Genomic DNA, 25034 nt, shown 5'->3' on the forward strand with positions numbered 1-25034 from the left:
CTTACAACTATTACATCTGGCTATCAGCGGAGCCTTGTCTGGCAGCGAAACAGTTAATTCAGCCTCATTTACTGCCTTTTAAAAAAACAGAACTGATATGGCTGACTTGCTTAAAAATGTGGTTTCTACTGACAATTGAGATGTACAGACTATGGCATAAGGGGATGACGAGTAGATACGAGGAAATCTGTAATTTCAATTAAGACATTAATGAGCGAGCTAGGACGGACGTAGTCAATATAACTATTTGTTCAGCACTTTAGAAATGTACAGCAACAGAATTCAGAACATGGGCCGTTCTTACAGTATTCTCCCTGTACACCAAGTCAGAATCGTCAGATAAATAAAGAGGGCATATAGAGTGCATTCTGAAATTGTATTCAGACCCCTTCCCTTTTTTCACATTTTGTTACATTACAGCTTTCTTCTAAAATGTATTTTGTTTTTAATTGTCCTCATCAATACCCCATAATGACAAATAATGGAACACTAGTCACTTTAATAACGTTTAAATAATGTTTACATACTGCTTTACTCATCTCATATGTATATACTGTATTCTATTCTACTGTAATGAATGCCACTCCGACATTGCTCGATTTAATATTTATATGTTTCTTAATTCCATTATTTTACTTTTAGATTTGTGCGTATTGTTGTGAATTGTTTTAGATACTACAGCACTGTTAGATACTACTGCACTGTTGGAGCTACGAACACAAGCAATTCGCTACACTCGCAATAATATCTGCTAAATATGTGTATGTGACCAATAACATTTGATTTGAGGCTACATGTGCACCACCAAGTCAGAACAGTAGGCTAAGTTATGAGGGGGAAAGGAACCAAATTATTAGGGTGAGGCACATGGGCTACTAACAGCTTACTAAACAACATACGCTTATTAATACGTTCTTAGCTACAGTATACATATCTCCCTGGCATTTTACATAATTTATGCAGCAGCATACTATACATTTTTGGACTCACTTTGTTGTGCTGTGCTCACTTGAACAGGAAGGTGGCGCAGCGGTCCTTGTGGGCAAATTTTGTCATCAAAATCTGGCATTCTCTGAATTTATTGTGCTTTCAAGACAACTGGGAACTGGAGAAAAAAAAACAAGCTAGAATCACAATGTCAGTGATCTTCAGGTTAGAGCTATAGAAAGAGGCCTGAGTTTCCGACTTGGAATTCCGAGTTGGATGACCATTCAAAATGGTTCCCAGTTGTCTTGAACTCATTGAAGTCTGAGATTTCCCAGTTCCGAATTTCCAGTTGTTTTGAACACGGCAGAAGTCATGCTGGGTTGACAGCATGAATGTTTATCTTTTTAAGCTTGGTAAAGAGACTCTTAAACCCAGACTTGGACCACACACCCACTCCACTGAATAGCAGGCTAGTGATTGCTTGCAACGCTTGCAGTTAGCCACTGATTTCTTACAAACCACTCATTGTTGAATTTGCGATTTCAAACTTGTTGTGTAATGTTTATGTCCAATGGCCGATGAGCATCAATACATTTTATCTATAATTTATCTTCATAAGACAAGGATTGAAAAGGATTTGCCAATAGATTGTAGATGTGATTCAAAATGATGACTGCTTGTCTAGCTTGCTAGCTAAGATTTAGAAAGTATGATGTTGACATGATCAGTCCAATCAAAGCCATGGTAGATATAACGTGATTTGATGTCATTTTATCTGTGGCCACTGACCTTGAGCCTTCTTGGATGGGCACTTCTAATGTAACTCTATGGCAGCACCAAGGGCTTGAATTTTCAAGCTGTCCCTATAGATTTTGCGGTGATGTAGTGTCCCCATGAGTGACAGAACACTGAGCCAATCACGGCGCAAATAGAGGACATTACCAACCCCTACGCTCCATATTTTCCGCTGCTGCCCCACCACCACAGAAAGCACTGAGCTAGGCAGAAACACCTGCATTTTGGAGCAGCCTTAGTCCAAAACAGAGACCATGTTTGCATGCAGCTTTATTAACTAAATGATTATATATATTTTTTTACATTGTTTGCAAACTGATATGTGACACATATTAATGCCAAAATAACATGCAAATCAGGCAAAAAAATACGGATTACATTTTCCACTTGTAATTTTGCTTTAAATAAACCATTTTATTGTGTTCTTGAATCAAAATATTCTTTTTCAGCGCAACTGAATAATGATATATACAGTTTTACTGTACTTTATTATTGAATATTTGCGCCTATGGAACCTTTCTTCAAATGCATGATTTTACGTAGGGCTAATTTATTTAAACACTTCCCTATAAATGCGCTGGCCCGGAAATGTGTCGTCCTCTTCAAGTGATCAAACATGGCGGTGAGTGCAGGTTTTACGCATAAGGAGGCAAGATTTCGCGGTTTACCTTTTAAATCCACAATCATCATCGTTATACGGCCAATAACCCATTGTTTTTATAACCAGATATGAGTAGGTTCATGTTCACTATTGAAACAAAGTTGTATTACGCACAAAATATGCGTCATTGATTTTAATTGAAGCGTATGTTAGGGAAAGTGACATGGCTGTTGAAGTCGAGGTTTCTCCGACTATGTGTCTCAGTACTTTGTTACAGTTGACGCGACATCGGTAGAACGTTAACATGCGAACAGTGAAAATATGAACATTCACGAAATGGTAAAATTGACTGCAACATTGTGAACATGATACCTTAGCAAGGTGGCTAGCAGCAGCCGGCGATAAGCCATAGGATATGCACCGGCATGTCCTGGTGGCAGGAAACTGGCTATTTAGCCAGGAAGTTAAAGAACATATTGAATCACGTTTTTGAATATAGTGTAAACATGTGTGGCTGTTTGGAAACGGCTTAAAGATCACCAGTTGGGTATCTATTGACATTGACCAGGATTTATTAGCTAGTTAATATCGACATGTTGCTATGTTGGCAACTAGCTAGCTACCCAGCCAGGATGCAATGCGGACTGCTGATGTAGCTAGCGAAACATACAAAATGGAATAACGAAACGTAACTGTTAACCTCCCAGCCACCTAATGCCAACGTTTGAATTCAACAGGAACAGGGCGAGAAAAAGGAGAACCCCATGCGTGAGCTTCGCATTCGCAAGCTCTGTATGAACATCTGTGTAGGGGAGAGTGGTGACAGACTGACCCGTGCTGCTAAGGTGCTTGAGCAGCTCACAGGCCAGACCCCTGTCTTCTCCAAGGGTAAGTATCTTATATCTGTTTTGTTTATGATGTTAATCTGTGGCTGGGTGTTTGATTGTTACCCTGTCGATTGAAACATTGTTAGTGGAAAATGTTTGTACTTAATAAGTCTTCCTCCCCCTGTACCCCTCAGCCCGCTACACTGTGCGATCGTTCGGCATCCGCAGAAATGAAAAGATTGCTGTCCACTGTACCGTCCGTGGAGCTAAGGCTGAGGAGATCCTGGAAAAGGGACTCAAGGTGAGTTCAATATTTTATACACTGTCCATTTACTACACATTTATTACAACCACTGCATGAAGTGTTTTGAGATGTGGCCTTGTTGACTACGCAAAACTCTTAATCGCCATTCATCTGTCAAGGGAATGTTTCTTTCTGACACCCTTTAGGGTAGAGCTTAGTGTAGTGGGAACATTTGCCCCTATTTGTAGCTTTCTAGAGTTCCGCATACTAGATGTTGACCGATTATGATTTTTAAACGTCGATTATTGGAGGACCCCAAAAAAAAATATATATATATATATATTAATAATGACAATTACAACAATACTGAAGGAACACTTATTTTAACTTAATATAATACATCAATAAAATCAATTTAGCCTCAAATAAATAATGAAACATGTTCAATTTGGTTTAAGTAATGCAAAACAAAGTGTTGGAGAAGAAAGTAAAAGTGCAATATGTGCCATGTAAGAAAGCTAATGTTTAAGTGCCTTGCTCAGAACATGAGAACATATGAAAGCTAGTGGTTCCTTTTAACATGAGTCTTCGATATTCCCAGGTAAGAAGTTTTAGGTTGTAGTTATTATATTATTATAGGACTATTTCTCTCTATACGATTTGTATTTCATATACCTTTGACTATTGGATGTTCTTATAGGCACTTTAGTATTGCCAGTGTAACAGTATAGCTTCCGTCCCTATCCCCGCTCCTACCTGGGCTCAAACCAGGAACACATCGACAACTGCCACCCTCGAAGCAGCGTTACCCATGCAGAGGAAGGGGAAAAAACTACTCCCAAGTCTCAGAGCGAGTGACGTTTGAAACGCTATTAGCGCGCACCCGGCTAACTAGCTAGCCATTTCACATCGGTTACACCAGCCTAATCTTGGGAGTTGATAGGCTTGAAGGGGTGGGTATAATTTGTGGAACGTTCCAACAGGAATCTGTTCCAAAAAACGTAAAGGAAAAGGTTGCCAGCCAACAACGCATACAAAGTAGCAACGCATACAAACCTAGCTGCCGAATAGGCATCAACTCACCACGTAGCTTATTCTTAATGTTTGTCCATAGGCAAACAGACATGTGAGGACAGACATTTTTCGGAATAAACGTGATGAGTGAAAAACGCAATGAAATGGACCACTCCCTACCCGGTATCTTATTCTGCCGCTATACAACTTTGTATGCGTTGTTTTTTGGAAACCTTGTTATTTACGAAGTTTTTGGAATCGATTCCTGTTGGAACGTTCCACAAATTATACCCACCCAGGTTGAAGTCATAAACAGCGCAATGCTTTAAGGGCTGTTTGAATGAATGCTTACAAGCCTGCTGCTGCCTACCACCGCTCAGTCAGACTGCTCTATCAAATCATAGACTTAATTATAATATAATAAACACACAGAAATACGAGCCTTAGTTTCCAGATTCGACCCTATTAATGACCTATCTCGAAAACACTTTTTTTTTCTTCAGTGACATACGGAACCGTTCTGTAGTTTTTCTAACGGGTGACTAAGTCTAAATATTCCTGTTAGGCATTGATGTTTATGGTTTGGTACATTGGTGCAACGACAGTACTTTTTTCAATGAAAATTAACAGGCACCGCATCGATCATATGCAACGCAGGACACGTTAGATAACTACACATGGTTGATGATATTACTAGTTTAACTAGTGATTATGTTAAGATTGATAGTTTTTTATAAGTCTAATGCTAGCTAGCAACTTACCTTTGCTTCTTGCTGCCCTCACGTAACAGGTAGTCAGCCTGTTAATCCTTGTGGAGTGTAATGTAAGGCAGGTGGTTAGAGCGGTGGACTGGTAACCGACGGTTGCAAAAACAAATCCCCCCTGAACAAGGCAGTTAACCCCGTTTCTAGGCCGTCATTGTAAATAAGAATGTGTTCTTAATCTGACTTGCCTAGTTAAATAAAGGTGTACGTTTTTTTTTTTTTACAATTTGGCAAATCGGTGGCCAAAAATACCGATTGTTATGAAAACATGAAATCGGCCATTCCGATTAATCGGCCGACCTCTACCGTATACTTATGGTTAAGTTGTATCACTCGTGTTCGTCCTCAGCCAATGGTGTTTTGGCGCGGTGTCAACTTTGACCATTGTCCACATGGTTAGGAATGTATTTAGGCATATTGCTTAATGTTGCAAAAATGTTGCCCCTGCTAAATGGAATACCTCTTGCTTCCAAAGGTGCGTGAGTACGAGTTGCGGAAGAACAATTTCTCCGACACCGGTAACTTTGGCTTTGGCATCCAGGAACACATTGATCTGGGAATAAAGTACGACCCCAGTATCGGTATCTACGGACTGGACTTCTACGTTGTGAGTGGCTTCACGTACTTTAGAATTATTTTGAAATAGTTTTAATTTTACCTGCCAGTTGGGATACGATAGTGTTTACATGTCTTCTAATCTGAACCACGCTCTTTCTCACGCTTTTTGTTTTCAGGTCCTGGGCAGACCCGGTTTCAGCATTGCTGACAAGAAGCAGAAAACAGGTCGCATTGGTTTCAGGCACCGCATCCGCAAAGAGGAAGCCATGCGCTGGTTCCAGCAGAAGGTGTGGCTCTGTTTATAAAAAAAAATATATGTAGTATGTATGTATGTATGTGTGTATGTATGTATTATGTATGTATGTATGTAATATGTATGTGTATGAAGGGGTTCTCTTATACAGGGTGGGCAATCATACCTGCAAATGACTGTGGATGCAGATTATTTGCTGTGTGTTGCCAACCAAAATATCAGCAGTTTTTCACCGACTGTGTACCTAGTATCCCCGTTGGATTGTATCCACTGTTCTGAGGACCACATGAACTCGGTACTTGTTCCAGTTAAACAGTAACGCACACCTGAGTCTACTAATCAACAATTTGGTCTTCAATGTTCACTTTGATCATTTTGAATTGGCGGGTACGGTTTGGCTGAAATAAAAGCCTGCACTCAGTGCCCCCATGCAGGTATGATTGCCTACCACTGCTTGAATGCTGTTGGTAAGAACTGACTTGTATTGTATATTAAGGCTGAATGACCTGTGTAATATAAAATTGACAGCTTTTCTTGTGTGCAGCATGAGTAGACTTTCTTGCTAAGCATCTAATTGTTGTTTTATTTTTATTTTTTCTTCAGTATGACGGTATCATCCTCCCCGGGAAGTAAAGGACCATCATTGACCTTGTTTATAACTATAATAAAATGGAAAAATACCACTGTTTGGTTCTGTGGTCATTGAAGTGATATGAATCATATGCTGAATTTGATTATGTTCTTGAGTAATCCACATTTATAATTCTGCATAATAGGAAACTGTTGGCAGTAACATGACTCAAGGGACAGACTACAGTAATGGGTCTAGATTCTGGAAAGAATGGTGCTTGCTCCTTACAAGCACATATTAGTATGTTCTTAGTCTGCTCTCAAAACAGAATACTAAGGGTCTGTTGAGAAGCTTTTGCCTCTGAAGCTCAAATTGTAATTATACCATAGGAAGCTATTAAAGGGGAAATTAATATATAATCAGAATGCATGATGGAGACAATGTATTTGATTTTGAGTGATTTGCCCGACATGTACTTTCCTAAATGCAGCCAGTTGTATTGAACGGTTTGTGTATGTAGTACTTGGTGTTTCATTCTTCTGCCACATGATGGCAGTATTGGCTCTTAAAATGAATAGTCTGGGTGAATTGAGTATGTCTGGCGACACGATCTTTGGAGGTCACGGCTTTTGAAATCACGAATTAAGCAGCTGTCTGGTGTCTCTTCAGAATGCTTTTGGAAGAGTGTCGGAGACGAGTTGGTGCAGGCATAGGGGATTTTATACTACCAAACGCAGTGATGCCATGGCACTTCATCAGAGTTGGCCATTTTATATAAAAATGTGGCAATGGACAATGCAGAAATCGTTTCTTGGTTAATGTGACCACAAGTTAACTCAGGTTTGAAATAAGACAGGTCCCCTTAGGTCAGTTTAGCTTTATTCAGTGAAACACCAGTGTTACATTGCTTCTGGAATTGCTTGTCTGGACAGAAAATGGCTGTTTACACAGGCAGCTCAATTCTGATATTTTTCTACTAATTGGGCAAAAGATCTGAATTGGGCTGCTTATGTAAATGCCAAAAGCACCAACATACACTTACCCTGTGCCAGCAACTCTCAGTAAGACTAACACAGAGTGATTCCTCCAATCAAATAAGGCTAATTAGCATCCAATTACATTATGGTTGAGTCCTCATTTACTTGACCCCAATTTTTGCTAGGCAGGTTCCCATCTTTGGGCGTTTTACTGATTCCTGGTAGCTTGTCATTGTATCGCCTGGATGGAGCTGGCAAAGGTCGACTCTATAACAAACACAGGTGAGCTGGAACCCATGGCCTAGATACAAAACATGACCTGAGCCAAATCTAAACGGTCATCCATTTAATTTCCGAATCAAAGGTCTGCTGTTTTGTTTCTGGTAGGTGGAAATTCCTGTGAATAGGTCAGGGTCACAGGTTGCTGGGCTATCGCCCTGTCAGACATTCTCTACTTGTTCGTCAGTGGGTGACATTGTAATCATGTTATTTTGACCTCTAACCTTGTCCACCTTCCTTCAGCAGTCACAGCAACTCTCACTTCATTGCACTTAAACATTTTTAAATGATGTATAATAAAACTTTTCTGAGCTAAACTACTTTAGACAAACATACTTTACAGTACTGTTATACATATATTCGCTGATTGTATTTAATGAGAAATGTTGAACGTTTTGCTGAAAATCATATTGCAATATTTGTCATAAGATTGTATGGCTTAATGTAGAACACCCAGACACTATCATTCACTCCAGAATATTCACACTCTTGCAACCACACACACACACACGTAATCACCACAGTCGTTACATGTTCCACCTTACTAACTGCAATACATAACATACTGCAAATTGATTTAATTTACAGTCATATTCACATTCAACAACCACATAGGCCCTATTCCATTGAACTCCCTAATGTACTGTTGTCATACCAGTATAGGAGTTAATTCACTCTGCCTTCCATCTTTAATTTTCCTTCCTTTACTGCTCTGTTCCTCTATCTACAGCTCTCTTCTCTCCTCCACCTCTATCACTCCTCCCTTCCATATTCCTCTCTCCCTTTTTTTTTTTATCTCACTCTTAGGCAGTGATGGGCTGTGGGGCCACACTGCTCTCTCTCTGTGGCGGTAGCTGCTCCTCCTTGGTTGCTGGGGTGTTGCGGTGCTGTTGCCTGCGGGGGGTGTGGCGGGGTGGGAGGGTCAGGGTGCAGCAGGACACGCCCACAGTGGCCTCGGGCAGATTCTCCTCCATGGACCAGCTGTCAGTTGCCGGGGTGTACTTCTGCACGGCCGCCTTGTAGCGCTTCTCGGCCTCGTTCCAGCCACCCAGCAGGTACAGTTGTTCCGCGAGCGGCGACAGGCCTGCCGTGCTCACACCCAGGGGCAGGGGGGAGGCCCGGCTCCACTCGCTGTTCTCTGGGGAGAACACCTCCATGGACAGGACGTCCACACGGTCTCCGCTGGGGCCCAGCTGGCTACCACCCACCACGTACACCTTCCCTCCCAGGGTGGAGGAGCAGTGCCAGCCTCGGGGGGTCTCCAGGCTGGCCTTCTCACTCCAGGTGTCCGTCTCAATGTTGTAGCAGGCCACGGAGCGCGAGTAGGCGCAGTTGATGTAGCCGCCGGTCACCAGGATGTCTCCGGAGGGAAGCACGGCACTGGCGTGGCAGCAGCGTGGCATCTCCATGGGCGTCTTGAGCTGCCAGGTGTTGGAGGAAGGCAGGTAGCTCTCGGTGGTGGCCAGCAGGCCCTCCACGTTGCGGCCGCCAACAGCATACAGGCGCCCGCCGGTGGCTACCAGGCTGAAGTGGGTGCGGCGCTGGCGCATGCTAGCCAGATGCAGCCAGGTGTTGAAGCGAGGGTCGAACCTGAGGAGGAAGAGATTAACAGTGACAAGTCAGAATATGAAGTTGTCTAAATTGAAATTAAATCTACACATAACTAACAGCTTACAGACAGTAGGCAATTAAGTTCACAGTTATGAAAACTAGGACACTAAAGAGGCCTTCCTACTGACTTTGAAAAACACGAAAAGAAAGATGCCCAGGGTTCCTGCTCATCTGCGTGAACGTGCCTTACGCATGCTGCAAGGAGGCATGAGGACTGCAGAAATAAATTGCAATGTCTGTATTGTGAGACGCCTAAGACAGCGCTACAAGGAGACAGGACGGACAGCTGATCGTCCTCGCAGTGGTAGACCACGTGTAACAACACCTGCACAGGATCGGTACATCCGAACATCACACCTGCGGGACAGGTACAGGATGGCAACAACAACTGCCCGAGTTACATCAGGAATGCACAATCCCTCCATTAGTGCTCAGACCGTCCGCAATAGGCTGAGAGAGGCTGGACTGAGGGCTTGTAGGCCTGTTGTAAGGCAGGTCCTCACCAGACATCACCGGCAACAACGTCGCCTATGGGCACAAACCCACCATCACTGGACCAGACAGGACTGGCAAAAAGTGCTCTTCACTGGCGAGTCGCGGTTTTGTCTCACCAGGGGTGATGGTCAGATTTGCGTTTATCGTTGAAGGAATGAGCGTTACACCGAGGCCTGTAATCTGGAGCGGGATCGATTTGGAGGTGGAGGGTCCGTCATGGTCTGGGGCGGTGTGTCACAGCATCATCGGACTGAGCTTGTTGTCATTGCAGGCAATCTCAACGCTGTACGTTACAGGGAAGACATCCTCCTCGCTCATGTGGTACCCTTCCTGCAGGCTCATCCTGACATGACTCTCCAGCATGACAATGCCACCAGCCATACTACTCGTTCTGTGCGTGATTTCCTGCAAGACAGGAATGTCAGTGTTCTGCCATGGCCAGCGAAGAGCCCGGATCTCAATTCCATTGAGCACGTCTGGGACCTGTTGGATCGGAGGGTGAGGGCTAGGGCCATTCCCCCCAGAAATGTCCGGGAAATTGCAGGTGCCTTGGTGGAAGAGTGGGTTAACATCTCACAGCAAGAACTGGCAAATCTGGTGCAGTCCATGAGGAGGAGATGCACTGCAGTACTTAATGCAGCTGGTGGCCACACCAGATACTGACTGTTACTTTTGACCCCCCCCTTTGTTCAGGGACACGTTATTCCATTTCTGCTAGTCACATGTCTGTGGCACTTGTTCAGTTTATGTCTCAGTTGTTGAATCTTGTTATGTTCATACAAATATTTACACATGTTAAGTTTGCTGAAAATAAACGCAGTTGACAGTGAGAGGACGTTTCTTTTTTTGCTGGTGTTATACAGGATATCCATGTACCTGCTGAGGGTGCTGACAGCGTGCTTGGCCTGGTTGCGTGCATCGTTCTGGTCCTCTCCTCCTGCCACGTACAGGAAGCCGTCCATCACAGCCACACACTGGTTGAAGCTCTTAGCGGGCAGCTGGGACAGGTGGCGCCAGGTGGCCGCACCCTCACGTGGATCTCTCCACAGCACCTGGAAGGGAACCAATGTCAACAACTTAGCACTTCTCATTTTGGATAATACTGTTGAATCATGGTGATTGGTGAAACAGTAGTTTTCTAAAATGTTGGTTTACTTCTTCATCATGTCTTTGACTTCTGCCTAAAGTTTAGCCCACCACAAGATCCGCCACACTCACCACTCTGCTCAGTGCCCGCTCGGTGATGGAGGGACGCCCCCCAACAGTCAGCAGGGTGGCCTGTCCTCCACGCACCTGCGTGCGACGAGACTGCAGCGTGTTCTGTCGGTGGGGCAACAGGTGGTAGTTCATGGCATCCACCAGCAGGCGGTGGCAGTGAGGGTCCGTCATCATCCTCGCCACGGGTTGGATCTCGCTGACCAGCTCGCTGGCAGGGATGGTCTCGAAGCGCACGTGGGACAGCAGCTCGGCGGCGTGCACCTGACGCTTAGGGTCGAAGTCCAGCCACTTCATGGCCAACTGTGGTTGAATGAAACCAGAAATATACTTAGAATCCTATTCGATTCGGTTTGTAAATACCGCTCCCTCTCTGTTTCCTTGCAAAGTCTCTCATCCCTACTGCCCTACTGGTTTTGTGTATTAATAACTATACATACAGTGAGTTATACTGACTGAGTATTTCTATACACAGTAGGATGTCAAATAGCCAGGCAAGTGTCTGTTTACTAGGGTCATGTGGTTATATCATGTCCTTAACAGCTGGTTTGAGGATTGATTTAGGTTTCGCTCAAAATGGTTGTAGTTGGGGGTAGGGAATGAGGAGATCTGATCCTAAGTCAGTTATTACATGCAGAAAAGTAGGTTAAAGCAAGGTGAGCAGAGCTGACCTGGAAGGCGGTGACTTCAGATGGCAGAAGCAGGCTGTCCTCCTGGAGGAAAGCTGTGATCTGTTCCAGGGTCAGCTGGTTGAACAGGGGCGTCTCGGTGAACGCGACAAAGTTCTCCAGCACAAAGCGGCGGGCTGCGTCACGCACAGGAATCAGGCCGTAGGCGGCGGCGATGTTCCACACGTACACGCACGTTTGCACGTTCATCTCGGCCAGCAGGAAGTCCATGCACATCTGGAGCAGCTGGGGGATCTGGAGGGTGGCAGCAGCTGACACAGTGCAGCCGATGGTGTACAGGGACATGTGGACGCGGCCCAGGTAGGCAAAGGTGATCACGTTGGCCAGGCCTGGGAATAGGTGGACAATATCATCGCTTTATTCATGTGTTTTTGTCTATTAATGTGGACTTTGACAAATATGTTTCCAAACAAGACTGTTCCTGCCTTTAATAAATATCAGCTATAGATGCTAGGCGGTTAAGTTTGAAACCTACCGAGGGGGGAGAGTGAGGACAGCTCTAGACGCTTCATTCCGGGGTCCTTGGCCAGGATCTCCCGGAAGTACTGGCTGACGGAAGAAATGACCAGCTTGTGCACGTCGAAGGCCTTGGTCTTACAGGCTAGCTCCAGGTCAGTGAGGAAGCGCTCCTGGCGCATGCGGCTCAGCTCCTCCAGCAGGGCATTGCCGTGGAGGGGGCGGGTCACCTCACAGCCCAGACCCAGGCCCTTTTCTCCGGGCTTCATGATGGGAGGGGGCAGGGGGAGGTTGAGGTGGTTGAGCTGCACGATATCCAGTGCAGCCATCTCCTCGATCTTCTTCACGCTCTCCACCACCACCACTCCTCCTGCCATCTGAGTAGTAACAGTGGTCACCTGGGTGACAACTGGCTCAATGGCAATCTTCTTTGTACGATTGACCTTCTTCTTGGGGGCCATGGCGACAGCTACTTTAACAGTTGGGTTAAAGATTTTGGCTCTCGAGTTCTGACTGAAGCACTGAGGGATGAGGACAGAACAACTAATCAACAAATTGACAAAGCAGACTTTTTACTGAGTGTGATAAGGTGGACTTTCTTCATTGATAATCAACCACTGAAACACTGAGTGACTGTTGGACTAGCTATGTGTTCTCTACTGCTAACAGAAGGGGAACACTAGGAACAGATTGACAGACACCAGTGTGTAAGGGTGGTGGGTAGGTGGGGTTGGTCAGTTTCAGTGCGATAGCACACAGGACCTGAAAAAGAGAAAGTACTAAGTACCACAACATCAGAGAAAAAGGCCATGGCAATACAGTAACGACATATACTCTTTATCTCGCTCTCTATCACAGACGGAGTCTAAAAAAAGAGGGGTGTCTGATTGACAGCTGCAGGTTTCTGGGGGTGCTTCGGGTCAGGTTTATGGCTTATAGCAGCCAGACATACATGTGCTTGTATTCATACAATTCAGTATAAACGTTGCTTATACACATGCTGGTTATTCAAGTTTCAAAGTGTCTCAATCATTACGACAAACTAAGCACACACTTGTAACACATACCTGGAAAAATACAAAAATCTCACTAGCTCAACATCTTTGGCAACTTCAATCACAGATACACAGGCGCGCTCATGTCACCTAAAAATACACTAAGGGCAAAGCGAGTATAGTGGCGCCCCTGCCCCTTGGATTACTACCCAGTAAACCACCTCTCTGGTTCCACACCACATACCTGCCCCTCATCATATCCTCCCAGTGATTTGACATACTATACCCAAATGACTTTCATTCAGTGCTTATCACTTTGTAAATAAACATAGAAGGACAAGCTGGGACTGTGGCCTTTATAGATATAAAATACAAAGGATCACAGGCAATTAAAAGGATCATAGTGGGACAACCTAATCATGACTAACCCTTTGATTACAAGGGTACAGTGTCATTATCATCAACAGAGGACCAAAACCTGGAAATACTGCTGCTACTCTGTTCTTTTTTGAACTCTTATTATCTATCCTGATGCCTAGTCCCTTTACCCTGCCTTTATGTAAATATCTACCTCAAGTACCTCGTACCTCTGCACATTGATCTGGTACTGCTCCTCCCTGTATATAGCCTCATTCTTGTTTATTTTAATCCTCCTGTTATTATTTAAATTGTTCTTATTTTTAACTCTGCATTGTTGTGAAAGAGCTCGTAAGTATTTCATGGTAATTTGTTGTAATGGAATTGACCCCTGGGTCAATACTCTGGCAAAGAGTCTAATTTTGCTTCATGCCTGTTTTGAATTGTACAAATAGAAACACATGCTTTTTACATAGCTTGTGATATTCCTCTGCAGATTAATATATATATTTTTTTAAATAGAGTGGCAAGAAAGGAGATAATATGTATATGTTTTGTGTGAAAGGACATTTGTTTCTCTCTCAAAAACCAAATCAGATAGGCTAAATGGAGATGTTTCACTCCATGCTGCTTGTCACGTCCTGACCAGTGAAAGAGGTCATTTGCCATAGTAGTATGGTCAGGGCGTGTATGTATTTTGGGTTTTCTGTTTCTATGTGGGTTTTGCTAGTATTCTATTTCTATGTTTTGTTTTCCATGTTTTGGCCGGGTATGGTTTCCAATCAGAGGCAGGTGTCTTTCGTTGTCTCTGATTGGAAGCCATACTTAGGCAGCCTGTTTTCCTTTGGGGTTTGTGGGTAGTTGTTTTCCGTTCTAGTCTAAGTACCTGACGGGACTGTGTTGGTCGTTTTTGTTATTTTGTCAAGTGTCTTCATTAAAAGATTGAAAATGAGCACTATCCACGCTGCGTCTTGGTCTCCATTTCACGACCCGTGTGACACTGCTGATGTTCTCAGTAAACAGAATACCTTTCCATGGCCAGAGTCAGCGTATAACAGCATGTCAGAGTGCAGGTGCTTTCCACCACGTGTGTTATGAAAATACATACATGGAGATCCTGTCGGAGATTGACCCTCAGCCAAGGTTATTTATGTCCAGACTGTTGTTTACAGATCACCCACAGAAGCAGTGGATATGGGTCACCAATCATCCTTGACCTATCAAAGGGGTGTACATCTCCTCAATGTACTATGCTATATGAAGTACCAGTTTTAAGAGATACTAATTTCATTCAATGAATAGATGTGGTGCTATTTTTGGTTCCTGTGATGAAGTCTGATGTTGTTCTATTGTTGTGTCTATTTGCCATGGGGCGTCCAGTATGGGGGATGACACAGCAGCTGTGACTCCCACCAACCATTGTTACAGATATTTGTGAGGGTTAATGTGCTATGTGAAGGTTATTTTCATTTGATGTAATCACGTCGCATTGTTAGCTACATTTCTAGAACCTTGCTGAATATTCTAAGACCTTTGCAAATGTCTTCCTTTTGGTGGTCAGGTTCTTGCCCACCAGCAGAGAAGATTTAAGAAAGTGGTCTCAGAAATATCAGGTTCTTTCTTACATAAGCAGCCTCTACTTGTGTTGTTGAGGATGCTTATTGTTTCAAGGAGGATGCTTATCTTCACTTGCACTTCTCAAGAATGCCTGGCCAATCAACAATTTAGGTCAAACCGTCAGGGATCACTTTCCCCCATCATTCCAATAGTTCTCATCCCACTGGGCACACACTGGAACCAACGTGGAATAGACATTGAATTGACGTCCGTGCCCAGTGGAATCTCTGGTGCGGACCAGCTATAGGTCAGTAATGGTAGGTTATAATTTCGGCACCCAGAACAAATCTTGCGTAAGAGGTGGCCTCTGGCCATCTACTCGATTTTGGCAAGTCTGTCACAAGATATTATTAGTGGTACAGTACATCACTGGTCACTGCTGTTTCATCTCTTTTGGGGTGTGTTGCGACATCCAACTAGGTGGCTACTCACACCCTCCCTCTGGCATGTAACCAACTTATCTCCCAGTGTCAGCTCTCTCTCATATGACACCAACAACAGCTGCTGTCCTGTCCCCCTCTCCATATGGGGGGAACACAGCCCAGTCACAAGCATCGTCCACTGCACTGACCGGGGATATTTGAAAACATCAAGTTCAGAGAGAATGAGTAGGAGGGGAGGGAGCGAGGCAGAGAATCTAATACAGTATGCATGTGAATCTTTGTAAAAAGTAATGTAAGCTAGTTGAGGTCTGAGGCAGAGCTTAATGTTGGGAGGTTATGGTGTACATTTTCATTGGTTGCTGTTTGAGATTTTAGCCTGGGTTTCTGTATAGCACTATGTGACATCTGCTGATGTAAAAAAGTGCCTTATAAATAAATGTGATTGATTGATTGATTGATTGAGTGTACTTCTCAAATGTGTATCTCACGTCACCCCGCTCCTCCGCTCTCTCCACTGGCTTCCAGTTGAAGCTCGCATCCGCTACAAGACCATGGTGCTTGCCTACGGAGCTGTGAGGGGAACGGCACCTCCGTACCTTCAGGCTCTGATCAGGCCCTACACCCAAACAAGGGCACTGCGTTCATCCACCTCTGGCCTGCTCGCCTCCCTACCTCTGAGGAAGCACAGTTCCCGCTCAGCCCAGTCAAAACTGTTCGCTGCTCTGGCACCCCAATGGTGGAACAAGCTCCCTCACGACGCCAGGACAGCGGAGTCAATCACCACCTTCCGGAGACACCTGAAACCCCACCTCTTTAAGGAATACCTGGGATAGGATAAAGTAATCCTTCTAACCCCCCCCTTAAAAGACTTAGATGCACTATTGTAAAGTGGTTGTTCCACTCGATATTATAAGGTGAATGCACCAATTTGGAAGTCGCTCTGGATAAGAGCGTCTGCTAAATGACTTAAATGTAAATGTAAATGTATTGGAGTGACCGAGTGTGCCATAACCTCCATACGGAAAATATGTATTTGTCGAGGATGATGAGGGTCAGAATTGGTAGGAAAACAGGACAATAATGTGAAGGAAAGATGAACTACCAGATCCTATGAAAAACTTTGTATGGGATAGGTTAGGAACAGAGAGAACATCTTATGAAGCTAAAGAAAGAGGAGGACAGAAATGAAAAGGGGACATGAACATAAGGAAAATAGCGGAGATGGATCAAAATTGGCGGGAAAGATATTGGAACGTGGTAGAGGTAGCTGAGTAGGTGACACCGTGACAAAACAAAAACAAAGCCTGGAAGAATGATCATTAGCACTAACACCACCTGTTGTTTACCGGTGTTGATGCAAAATTTGGGCTCCCGAGTGGCGCAGCGGTCTAAGGCACTGCATCTCAGTGCTAGAGGTGTCACTACAGACCCTGGTTCGATCCCAGGCTGTATCACAACCGGCCGTGATTGGGAGTCCTATTGTGCGGCGCACATTTGGCCCAGCGTCCTCCGGGTTAGGGTTTGGCCAGGGTAGGCCCTCATTGTAAATAAGAATTTGTTCTTAACTGATTTGCCTGGTTAAATAAAATCTCAAAGCCCAGAACTCTGTGCGGTACACAATGCCATCATGCGTCCGACTCCCACCTCCCCCAGTGTCAGAATTTCTTTGCCTATCTCCAGAGATTATTTATAGATGCTGAGCAACACTGTGCCTTTGAGGCTATAGCTCGTATGCATCCTGCTATCAACTTGGCCTCATATTAACTGTTTGTGAGTGTGAGTGAAATAAAATGCAACTTCAGATTCTACATGGTGTGTAAATTGATGCTAGAATTATTGTGATTACATCCATTATTTAAGGTGATGAAATGTTTGAAAAGGTTCTTATTTGGGTATGTCTTTCATGCCAATGTCTGCACACTTGTATTTTGTATTATTGGCCATGGTTAATATAATATAGAAATGCTTTATGATTAGGATAGGCTATCTCATCAAGTTGGATAAATCATGACTCGAAGAATCATGCAAATAGTTAGAGAAAAATACAGTCAATATGCTTTACCTGTCTCTCCACTCACTTTCCTCTCACTCTTCTTCCTTTTCTTTCTTTGTTTCTTTCTTGGCTTTCTTTCACTTTGTTGATTTTCTCTCACAGGTTGCTCTCTCTTCCTGTTTCCTCTGTCCCTCTGTCCTCTGTCTGTCTTTCAGTGCACTGTGGTTCAGCGTTTGAGTGAGTCAAGGTCCAACCAAGTCTATGAAATGAGACCCCCTCCCTCTCTAATTTCCAGCTCACACCCCCTACAACTCCAAATGCAGGCACCCCCTCCCTCCCCACCAAAAATACTCCATATGTGGCCAGCCCTCTGCCATCCACCCCCTTCAGCCACTAGGCTGAGCAGAGTATGCCAATATGCTGTGCTCAAGTTTCTGTTGTCTCACAGTCTATCTCTCTGTGTTGTGTGTGTGTGTGTGTGTGTGTGTGTGTGTGTGTGTGTGTGTGTGTGTGTGTGTGTGTGTGTGTGTGTGTGTGTGTGTGTGTGTGTGTGTGTGTGTGTGTGTGTGTGCGTGCGTGCGTGCGTGCGTGCGTGCGTGCGTGCGTGCGTGCGCACTCGCGCACACGCATCAGGAAGAGGCTCTGGTGCTATTTTAACAAAGTAGTGGAAAAACTTGATGGGGTTGTTGACACACCGGATGTTGTGAGATTCTATCAACAAGAAAGGAGGCATGCACTATGACACTGACAACAATATCATTTTATTGATTATTAATACATTAGCATCTGAATACCAGTATTGTAAGGGCAATATCTAATGATGGTAAAAATATATGATAAAAACTATAAGATGTGACATTTCTATAGGGCCATATCAGTACATTATCACCAATATCATTATGATGTCACAAAGGATATTAAAGGCCCAGTGCCGAAAATATGTAATTTGCCTGTGTTTTATATATACATTTCCACACTATGAGGTTAGAATAACGCTGTGAAATTGTGAAAATTATGATAATCCCCTTTAGTGTAAAATAGTGGTTCCCAAACTAGGGTTTGCGAACCCATGTGGGGTTGCTGATATGAAAATGGGGTCGTGGGAGAATTTCCAAAATCCGGAAAAGAATGTAACATTATAGTAGACACTCTTATACAAAGTGACTTACATGAACAATTAGTGTTAAGTGCCTTGTTCAAGGGCACATAGACAGATTTTTAACCTAGTGGGCTCGGGGTTACTGGGCCAACGCTCTTAACTGCTAGGCTACCTGCCACCCAGATAATATTGTCTTTGTCTCTCAAAATCATTGTAATGTGGTTAACTTATAAAATCTAAATGAAAATGATTTCAATATAAAAGTTAAAACTCAACCAGAGAGCGCCCTTAGATCGTGAATGTGTAAGCTTGCTATGCTATGAAAACACACACTATTCCAGATACTTTGATATTACCAGCCACAATTGATAAAGTGAAGAAAATGTGTGGGAGGCAGAGGCACAGAAACTCACATCAATACCTTTGTCAGATAACACTGTGAAACTAAGAATTGATGCTATGGCTAACAATCAAGAGGAAACTGACTGAACGACTCAAAAACTCCCCACCTTATGCTCTCCAAATGGATGTTAGCTGTGAGGGCCGAGATGCCCATGCATTGACTTTTGTTTTCTAGGGGGAGGCTATTCACAAGTAAATATTGTTCTGTCTCACGATTCCCAAGCATGAAATGACACAGGGGATATTCAGTGTGCTGCGTGGCTATTTTGACAAAAAACAGGTTCCATGGGATTGAATGGTGGGCTTTTGCACAGCTGGGGCTACATCTATCAAGTAGCTGCAGAAAGCCTCTGTACTCTAGTTATGAATGTGTCTCCCTCTGCTATGTGGACGCATTGTATGATACACCCTCTGAGCTATAATGGATACACCGAGAGCAACTGGGGGCGAAAGAGCTGAGCGCACAACTCGGTGTATATGCAGCAGGTAACTTCGATTGTAAACTAAATCGCGCACACCTGTTGGCAAAACTATGTGGAGATATGGGATCAGAGCATGACAATGTTCTATTTCACACTGAGGGTTGGTGGTTATCGAGGGGGAGTGTTGGAAATATATTTTTAATTGAGAGAGAAATTGCTGTCAATCACAATGTATGTTAAACAAAAAAAAGACTTGACTTTCTATGTAATAAAATAAAATGTGGCTCCTTGGCTATGTAACAGACATATTTGGGAAACTGAACGAACTAAACGCAAGCATGCAGGGGAAATACACAAAAATTATACGAAATACTTTTGACTATGATCCTGGCTGTGTTGACATGCTGGTAAATCAAATCAAACCGCTGATCTAGCTGTCATGTGACCAAATGCTGCAGACTACACATTCATGGGCCACAATGTAGGAGTTTTGGTTCCTGACTCAAAGGGATATTTTTTTCTTTTTTACCTTTTTAATTGAACTCAATCACAGTAAGGTACTTAATTGTTACCCAGAAATGATTTTACAATGAGATAAAAAAAAAATATATAAAAAAACGGCTGCATTGGACCTTTCATCGTCAAACAGGTGTCTGGTTTATCCTTTGTCAGCTGTTTTATGACGTAGTTCCGTTAATCTCCATGTCAACTGCAGGCTGACTGAAGCAGTGGTTAGGACAGCGCTGACCCATTTCTGTTGTAATGAAGCAGCTTCCGGGTCACAGGACACCAGCACTAAACATGGCGGAGGAGCTGTTGGAAGTGGTGGAGAGACTTCAGTCTCGGCTCTCCGAAAACCTAGAGCCTCGCAAGGTAATAATCGTAAGGCCCAGAATGGAACGGCAAGGCTGTGGCGGATGGCTTGCGCTCGCTAGAATGTTTTCAAATATTGTCGCGTGGCAGGTAGTTCCGCGAATGTAGCTAGCGACTGATTTTTTTTCTTCTCCTAAGATCACGTCTCGATGCGTAACTTAGCCAACTAACTGGGTTTCTTAATCATAGTTCATGTTAAGTTTAACCGAGTCCTCGAGCTACCTGCCAAGTCCGCAGAACTGTACTTTATGCATTGGAGCCATTGGACATTGCCACTTTCAAATGCTAATAATGTAGCCATCTAGCTAGTGTTCAAGAAACGACACCGATTGTATAAGCTCTACGATCGAGTGACAGCGACATCAGCACGGGCCTAGTTGTTAGATTGTTGCACTTCACTCATGGACCAGTCCAAATTTTAAGGGAAACAACAATACATTGGGTTGTGGTGCGTTATTGTGATGTTCAACGAGACACAATCAAGAATAACAACGCAATCCCTGCACACACTGCCGTGTCGGGCTGGATTTTTATCAGCTGATCGACTTTAGTAAACACAACCCCCTCTCCGGATACGCGTAACTAGCCTACCTCACAACCCCCATAGGCCACGACAACGGACACATCTCGATGAGCCATGACAGTGCGCAATTCGGGCACATTTGTCAATTTCTGACCCAAATACATCCTGAATGTACTGCACAGTTTGGCATATATATAGCCTACAAAGTCAAACTACCAGTAGGCCTACACTTTTACACAGATAACGCTAGCGTACACTTTCACACAGTAGACCCATGTTGTCATCAATGCTGTGGTTTTGTAAATATTGTTATGTCGCTATGTTTTCTTTCATTCAATGCTCAGCAGCCTTGAATTAACCTGACCGTTACCTTTAACCAGCTATATCCTCCCTTTTGGCATACCTGAAATTTTGTGCACTTTGCTAGTGTGTAGACTGTTCTGTTTTTCTCAGAATCAGGCTAGTTAGGTCAATCAGTACCACGTATGTAGTGAGCACTGTGTAAATCTTCTGTATTTGCACTATTTAGCTCTTGAAGACCCTCAAAAGGCTGGGGGAGCTGCCTATGACTGTGGATATCCTTGTGGTAAGATATTGAAATAATGTATTGTCCCGTGTGGCTCAGTTGGTAGAGCATGGTGCTTGCAACACCAGGGTAGTGGGTTCTAAAATGGTTCTTTTTTTGTTAATAAATCAGTGCATGCTCACTACTGTAAGTTGCTCTGGATAAGAGCGTCTGCTAAATGACAAAAAATGTAAAAATGCTCATGTCACGATTTTGATAGCATCTCTTTCTTTAGTCTCAAAGCCCCACGTTGATTGCATTGCACCCTAGTTCCTCAGTCACTGTGAAGTGTTCTTTAGAAGAGGAAGACAAATACAGTCTTTGGTTTTGCAACCGGATGATGTGGCCCTGTGTAGCCAGTTTCTCTATAGGAGTTGATGTGCTTTTCAATATTGTTAAGTAACCTTCAGAGCATGCTCACTTCCTTTTATGATGGGCAATAATGCTAATGTGGCCTGTTTTATGTGCAATACTAAGTGTGCTGGCCTGCTCACTTAACCATTAGAGCTCCTGAATCTATACAAACCACCCATGTTGCTCTCAATGACACTAGTGTCAAAACATAATGTACTGATGAGGAGGACACCCTACTACTATCTGTGTCCCGCTTATATTTTGTTCTCTCTGGTGCAGGAAACTGGAGTAGGAAAAACTGTGAATTCGTTCCGGAAACATGATCTTGCTGGAGATCTTGCGAAGAGCCTTGTGGCCAAGTGGAAGAAACTGGTTCCCGCCCCGTCTGCTGAAAGGTACATTATTACTGAGGGATTTGAGGATATCTTCTGATTCTTCGTCTTCATTTTTTTCATTGTCTAGTGTATTTTCATCTGAATTCTACTGAAGTGTAGCTTTTTAATGTTTTTCTTTTTCCTCACAGACCCGGCAACGCGAAGGATGTACGGACGCACGCGCACCCTCGCAGCTCCGAGGGAAAAGACGGGAGGCGAGAACGTGTCCGGGAACTATCCCCGGAGGAGCCGCCTCATGTAGAGGAGGACGAAGAGGAGGAGGAAAGAGGCTACCGTACAAACTACTCCCCCTCCCCCCCTCAGCACCACTACAGCCCCCCACAGCTTGGCCACGGTGGCCAACGAGGGGGGTACCAGTCGGAGGGCTACGAGAGCCCCACTGAGGAAGAGCCAGAGCCCGCGCCCAGCCCCCCTCGCAAAGAGGTCCGACATGCCAAACCGCAAAAAGAGCCTGGGAGGGAGCATCACGGTTCCCACGGCGACCGGGGCGAGGAGAGACGGCAACGTCACGCCCAGGCGAGTAGCCGTGGTGGCGAAGGGAAGAAGAGCAGCGTGGGTAAGGAACCGCAGCACAGCGGCAAGGCCTCCAAGCACAGTCGGCACTCCACGCAGCACGAGAGCAAGAAGGACAAGAGAGGGGGAAGTGATGGTGAGTGTGCTGCTGAGAGAAGTTCGCTGTGACTTCTGTGTCATTGTGACATTTACAGAGAGGCTGGTTCTCAAATGACATCCTATTACATAGATGCCTCTTTCAATCTTTGAGTCAGTATTGGTCTGTTAATAGATGGTTTTCCAATCATGTATTATATTTATACATGTGGGATAATAAGAACTTTACTGTATTGTGGATATGGTGACCCATGGTCTTTTTCATCAGAACTCTGTAACAGTACTGCTATGGTTGATTAAAATATGCAATGATACTAGTGATTGTTACCATTTCCCCATTCATTTGACCCTTAAAGATGTGGGTTGTCTCACACTTCTCCCCCCCCAAAACAAGATACATCCCATAACATCCTTCCTTGTTCTCCTTACTCTCTAGGGAGGTCACGTGAGCCTAGGGACTCTCCTATATTAGCCCAGACACCTGAGGAGCAGGCAGAAGAGGCATTTGATACCCCCACCGTGTCGTTTGAATCCTTCCTCACATATGACGCCCCTACACCCACTAAGAAGAAGAAGAAGCCCGGCAGCAGCAGTCGGCCCTCCTCCCACCACCACACACCTCCTCGTCTGCCTGTCCAGCCTTCGCCTGCTGCTCCTTCCTCCTCCAAGGATTCCAAGCCCAGCAAGGCAAACGGGAACCGCAGCAAGAGGGCTGATCCAGCCCAGACGGCAATGACCCCGGTGCCTGAGAAACGCAGGAGGGTAAGAACAGACTTTCACTGTACTTTTCCTCTCACTCGATCATGCGTATGTTCAACTGGAGAATGTTATATTTGCTGTAAAAAAATGTTGGGTGCTGGACAGTAAGTCCTTACGATCGTGTATGTTTTTATTAACCAGTTGCCCTGACCCTGATGATGTTCTCAGGTTCTTGACTGAACTCTTCCTCTTTCAATGTACTCTTTCTTTTACCCCAGGTGGTCGAGGTTGTGTCCACACTTCCTGATATCCCTCTGCCAGCCATCCAGCCTAACTACAGACCTCTGCCTTCCATTGATCTCACACCATTGTCCCCTCAGCGGCGCAAAGGTACTTAAAAAAAAAAAAAGTTGGTTCCTCCTTCACACTGTGTGTATGTCTATGTGGGTACGTTCCAATATCCATAATACTGTACAACAGATTAATTCTATGTATTGGGAATGCAATCAATGTGTTATGATAGCGTGGATATTGGAAGTAGAATTTGTATGTGTTGGACTTTAATTTGGGTAAATGTGTATTAAGATACAGTATGTATTACTCTCTAGGCCTAAACCAGTTAGTTCTGATTGTCAGCAATTTGTCATGTTTAACTTTTCACCTCTTTCCGGCAGGTCCTGTGTCAAATGACGCCGAGGAGGACACCGGCTTCACCGGGAGACGCTTTAACTCTAAAATGACGGTCTACTCGGGTTCAAAGACGTCCTATCTGCCCAAGATGATGAGTCTGTACGAGCAGTGCATCAGGGTGCTACAAAACAACATTGACTGTGAGTGTTGTCTCCTAGCGACACTGTGAATGCCATGTAATGGCACTGTTATCATAATGCTTAGTTTATATTTCAGCGTCTTATCACATTATGTACTTCATTTAGTCAAGTGATAATGTCCTACACCTAACATCTCCCAGAAGGGAGAAGGCAAAGACATGGATTATTTACCTCATTTATAATGGGCTATTGTTCAAACACCACCAACTTAATTGTTGTGTGGATTCTTATGGCTGCTGGCCAACTTAGATCCACTTGTACACACTCTTGAAATCATTTAACCAAAACTAAGAGCAACACGTGATGTTCTCTTTAACATTACATTGACTGTTAGTATGTCTTACTCATCTAGGACTTTTATATTTCTCTAAATCCAGGAAATGTATTCTAACCACAGCTCTGTTCATGCCACAATTTTCAAATCACACTATCATTGTTTATCTTAGAGGTGCTTGACACTCTGCTGATTGTGTCATTGTATAATGAGACGCTTACTGCATGTTTGTCCAGCAATTGATGAGGTGGGAGGCGTGCCTTTTGAGATTCTGGAACCAGTACTAGAGCGATGCACCCCAGAACAGCTTTACCGCATTGAGCAGTGCAATCAGGTAACACAGACACACAAAAGTATGAATGCACAAA

General features: G+C 44.1%; 3 protein-coding genes across 5 annotated transcripts in view; 2 read left to right on the plus strand and 1 right to left on the minus strand.

The window, feature by feature from the left end:
* The first annotated feature begins 2289 nt into the window (after positions 1-2289).
* Positions 2290-6666, plus strand: LOC106570028 (60S ribosomal protein L11). Of its 2 annotated transcripts, none has more exons than XM_014141920.2 (6): positions 2290-2344; positions 3061-3211; positions 3345-3451; positions 5648-5779; positions 5907-6017; positions 6587-6666. In XM_014141920.2, exons 1-6 carry the CDS (start codon positions 2339-2341, stop codon positions 6614-6616), a joined length of 537 nt encoding a protein of 178 aa, XP_013997395.1. In that variant the 5' UTR covers positions 2290-2338; the 3' UTR covers positions 6617-6666. The 2 variants fall into 2 exon arrangements, with proteins under 2 accessions (XP_013997395.1, XP_013997394.1); XM_014141919.1 differs by having other exon boundaries at positions 2306-2371.
* A 750-nt stretch (positions 6667-7416) lies between these two features.
* LOC106570027 (kelch-like protein 31) lies at positions 7417-17990 on the minus strand. 2 transcript variants are annotated; one of them, XM_014141917.2, is made up of 6 exons: positions 17691-17990; positions 12296-12797; positions 11803-12149; positions 11135-11434; positions 10793-10968; positions 7417-9400 (listed from the first exon to the last, which is right to left on the minus strand). In XM_014141917.2, exons 2-6 carry the CDS (start codon positions 12735-12737, stop codon positions 8614-8616), a joined length of 2052 nt encoding a protein of 683 aa, XP_013997392.1. In that variant the 5' UTR covers positions 12738-12797; positions 17691-17990; the 3' UTR covers positions 7417-8613. The 2 variants fall into 2 exon arrangements, with proteins under 2 accessions (XP_013997392.1, XP_013997393.1); XM_014141918.2 differs by having other exon boundaries at positions 17707-17909.
* Positions 17991-20233: 2243 nt separating this feature from the next.
* LOC106570026 (elongin-A) overlaps positions 20234-25034 on the plus strand; it is a 34923-nt gene continuing 30122 nt past the window's right edge. The window contains exons 1-8 of the mRNA XM_014141916.2: positions 20234-20417; positions 21470-21526; positions 22139-22254; positions 22383-22903; positions 23300-23625; positions 23841-23952; positions 24237-24392; positions 24903-25000. Of these exons, the coding sequence (XP_013997391.1) occupies positions 20307-20417; positions 21470-21526; positions 22139-22254; positions 22383-22903; positions 23300-23625; positions 23841-23952; positions 24237-24392; positions 24903-25000 (1497 nt within the window). The 5' untranslated portion in view covers positions 20234-20306. The remainder of the gene's footprint in view (positions 20418-21469; positions 21527-22138; positions 22255-22382; positions 22904-23299; positions 23626-23840; positions 23953-24236; positions 24393-24902; positions 25001-25034) is intronic.

The sequence above is a fragment of the Salmo salar genome, chromosome ssa14 (assembly GCF_905237065.1).
Source record: "Salmo salar chromosome ssa14, Ssal_v3.1, whole genome shotgun sequence".
In the NCBI taxonomy this organism is placed as follows: domain Eukaryota; kingdom Metazoa; phylum Chordata; class Actinopteri; order Salmoniformes; family Salmonidae; genus Salmo; species Salmo salar.

Bases quoted from the DNA above. Each gene is read 5' to 3' on its own strand.
- LOC106570028 (XM_014141919.1), top strand. From the start codon at position 2,339: ATGGCGGTGAGTGCAGGTTTTACGCATAAGGAG. The intron at 2,372-3,060 runs GCAAGATTTCGC...TGAATTCAACAG, and splicing joins CAGGTTTTACGCATAAGGAG to GAACAGGGCGAGAAAAAGGA. The intron at 5,780-5,906 runs GTGAGTGGCTTC...TTTTGTTTTCAG, and splicing joins ACGGACTGGACTTCTACGTT to GTCCTGGGCAGACCCGGTTT.
- LOC106570027 (XM_014141917.2), bottom strand. From the start codon at position 12,737: ATGGCCCCCAAGAAGAAGGTCAATCGTACAAAGAAGATTGCCATTGAG. The intron at 12,150-12,295 runs GTAGGTTTCAAA...ACCTATTCCCAG, and splicing joins GTCCTCACTCTCCCCCCTCG to GCCTGGCCAACGTGATCACC. The intron at 9,401-10,792 runs GTACATGGATAT...CTTCCTCCTCAG, and splicing joins GCTGTCAGCACCCTCAGCAG to GTTCGACCCTCGCTTCAACA.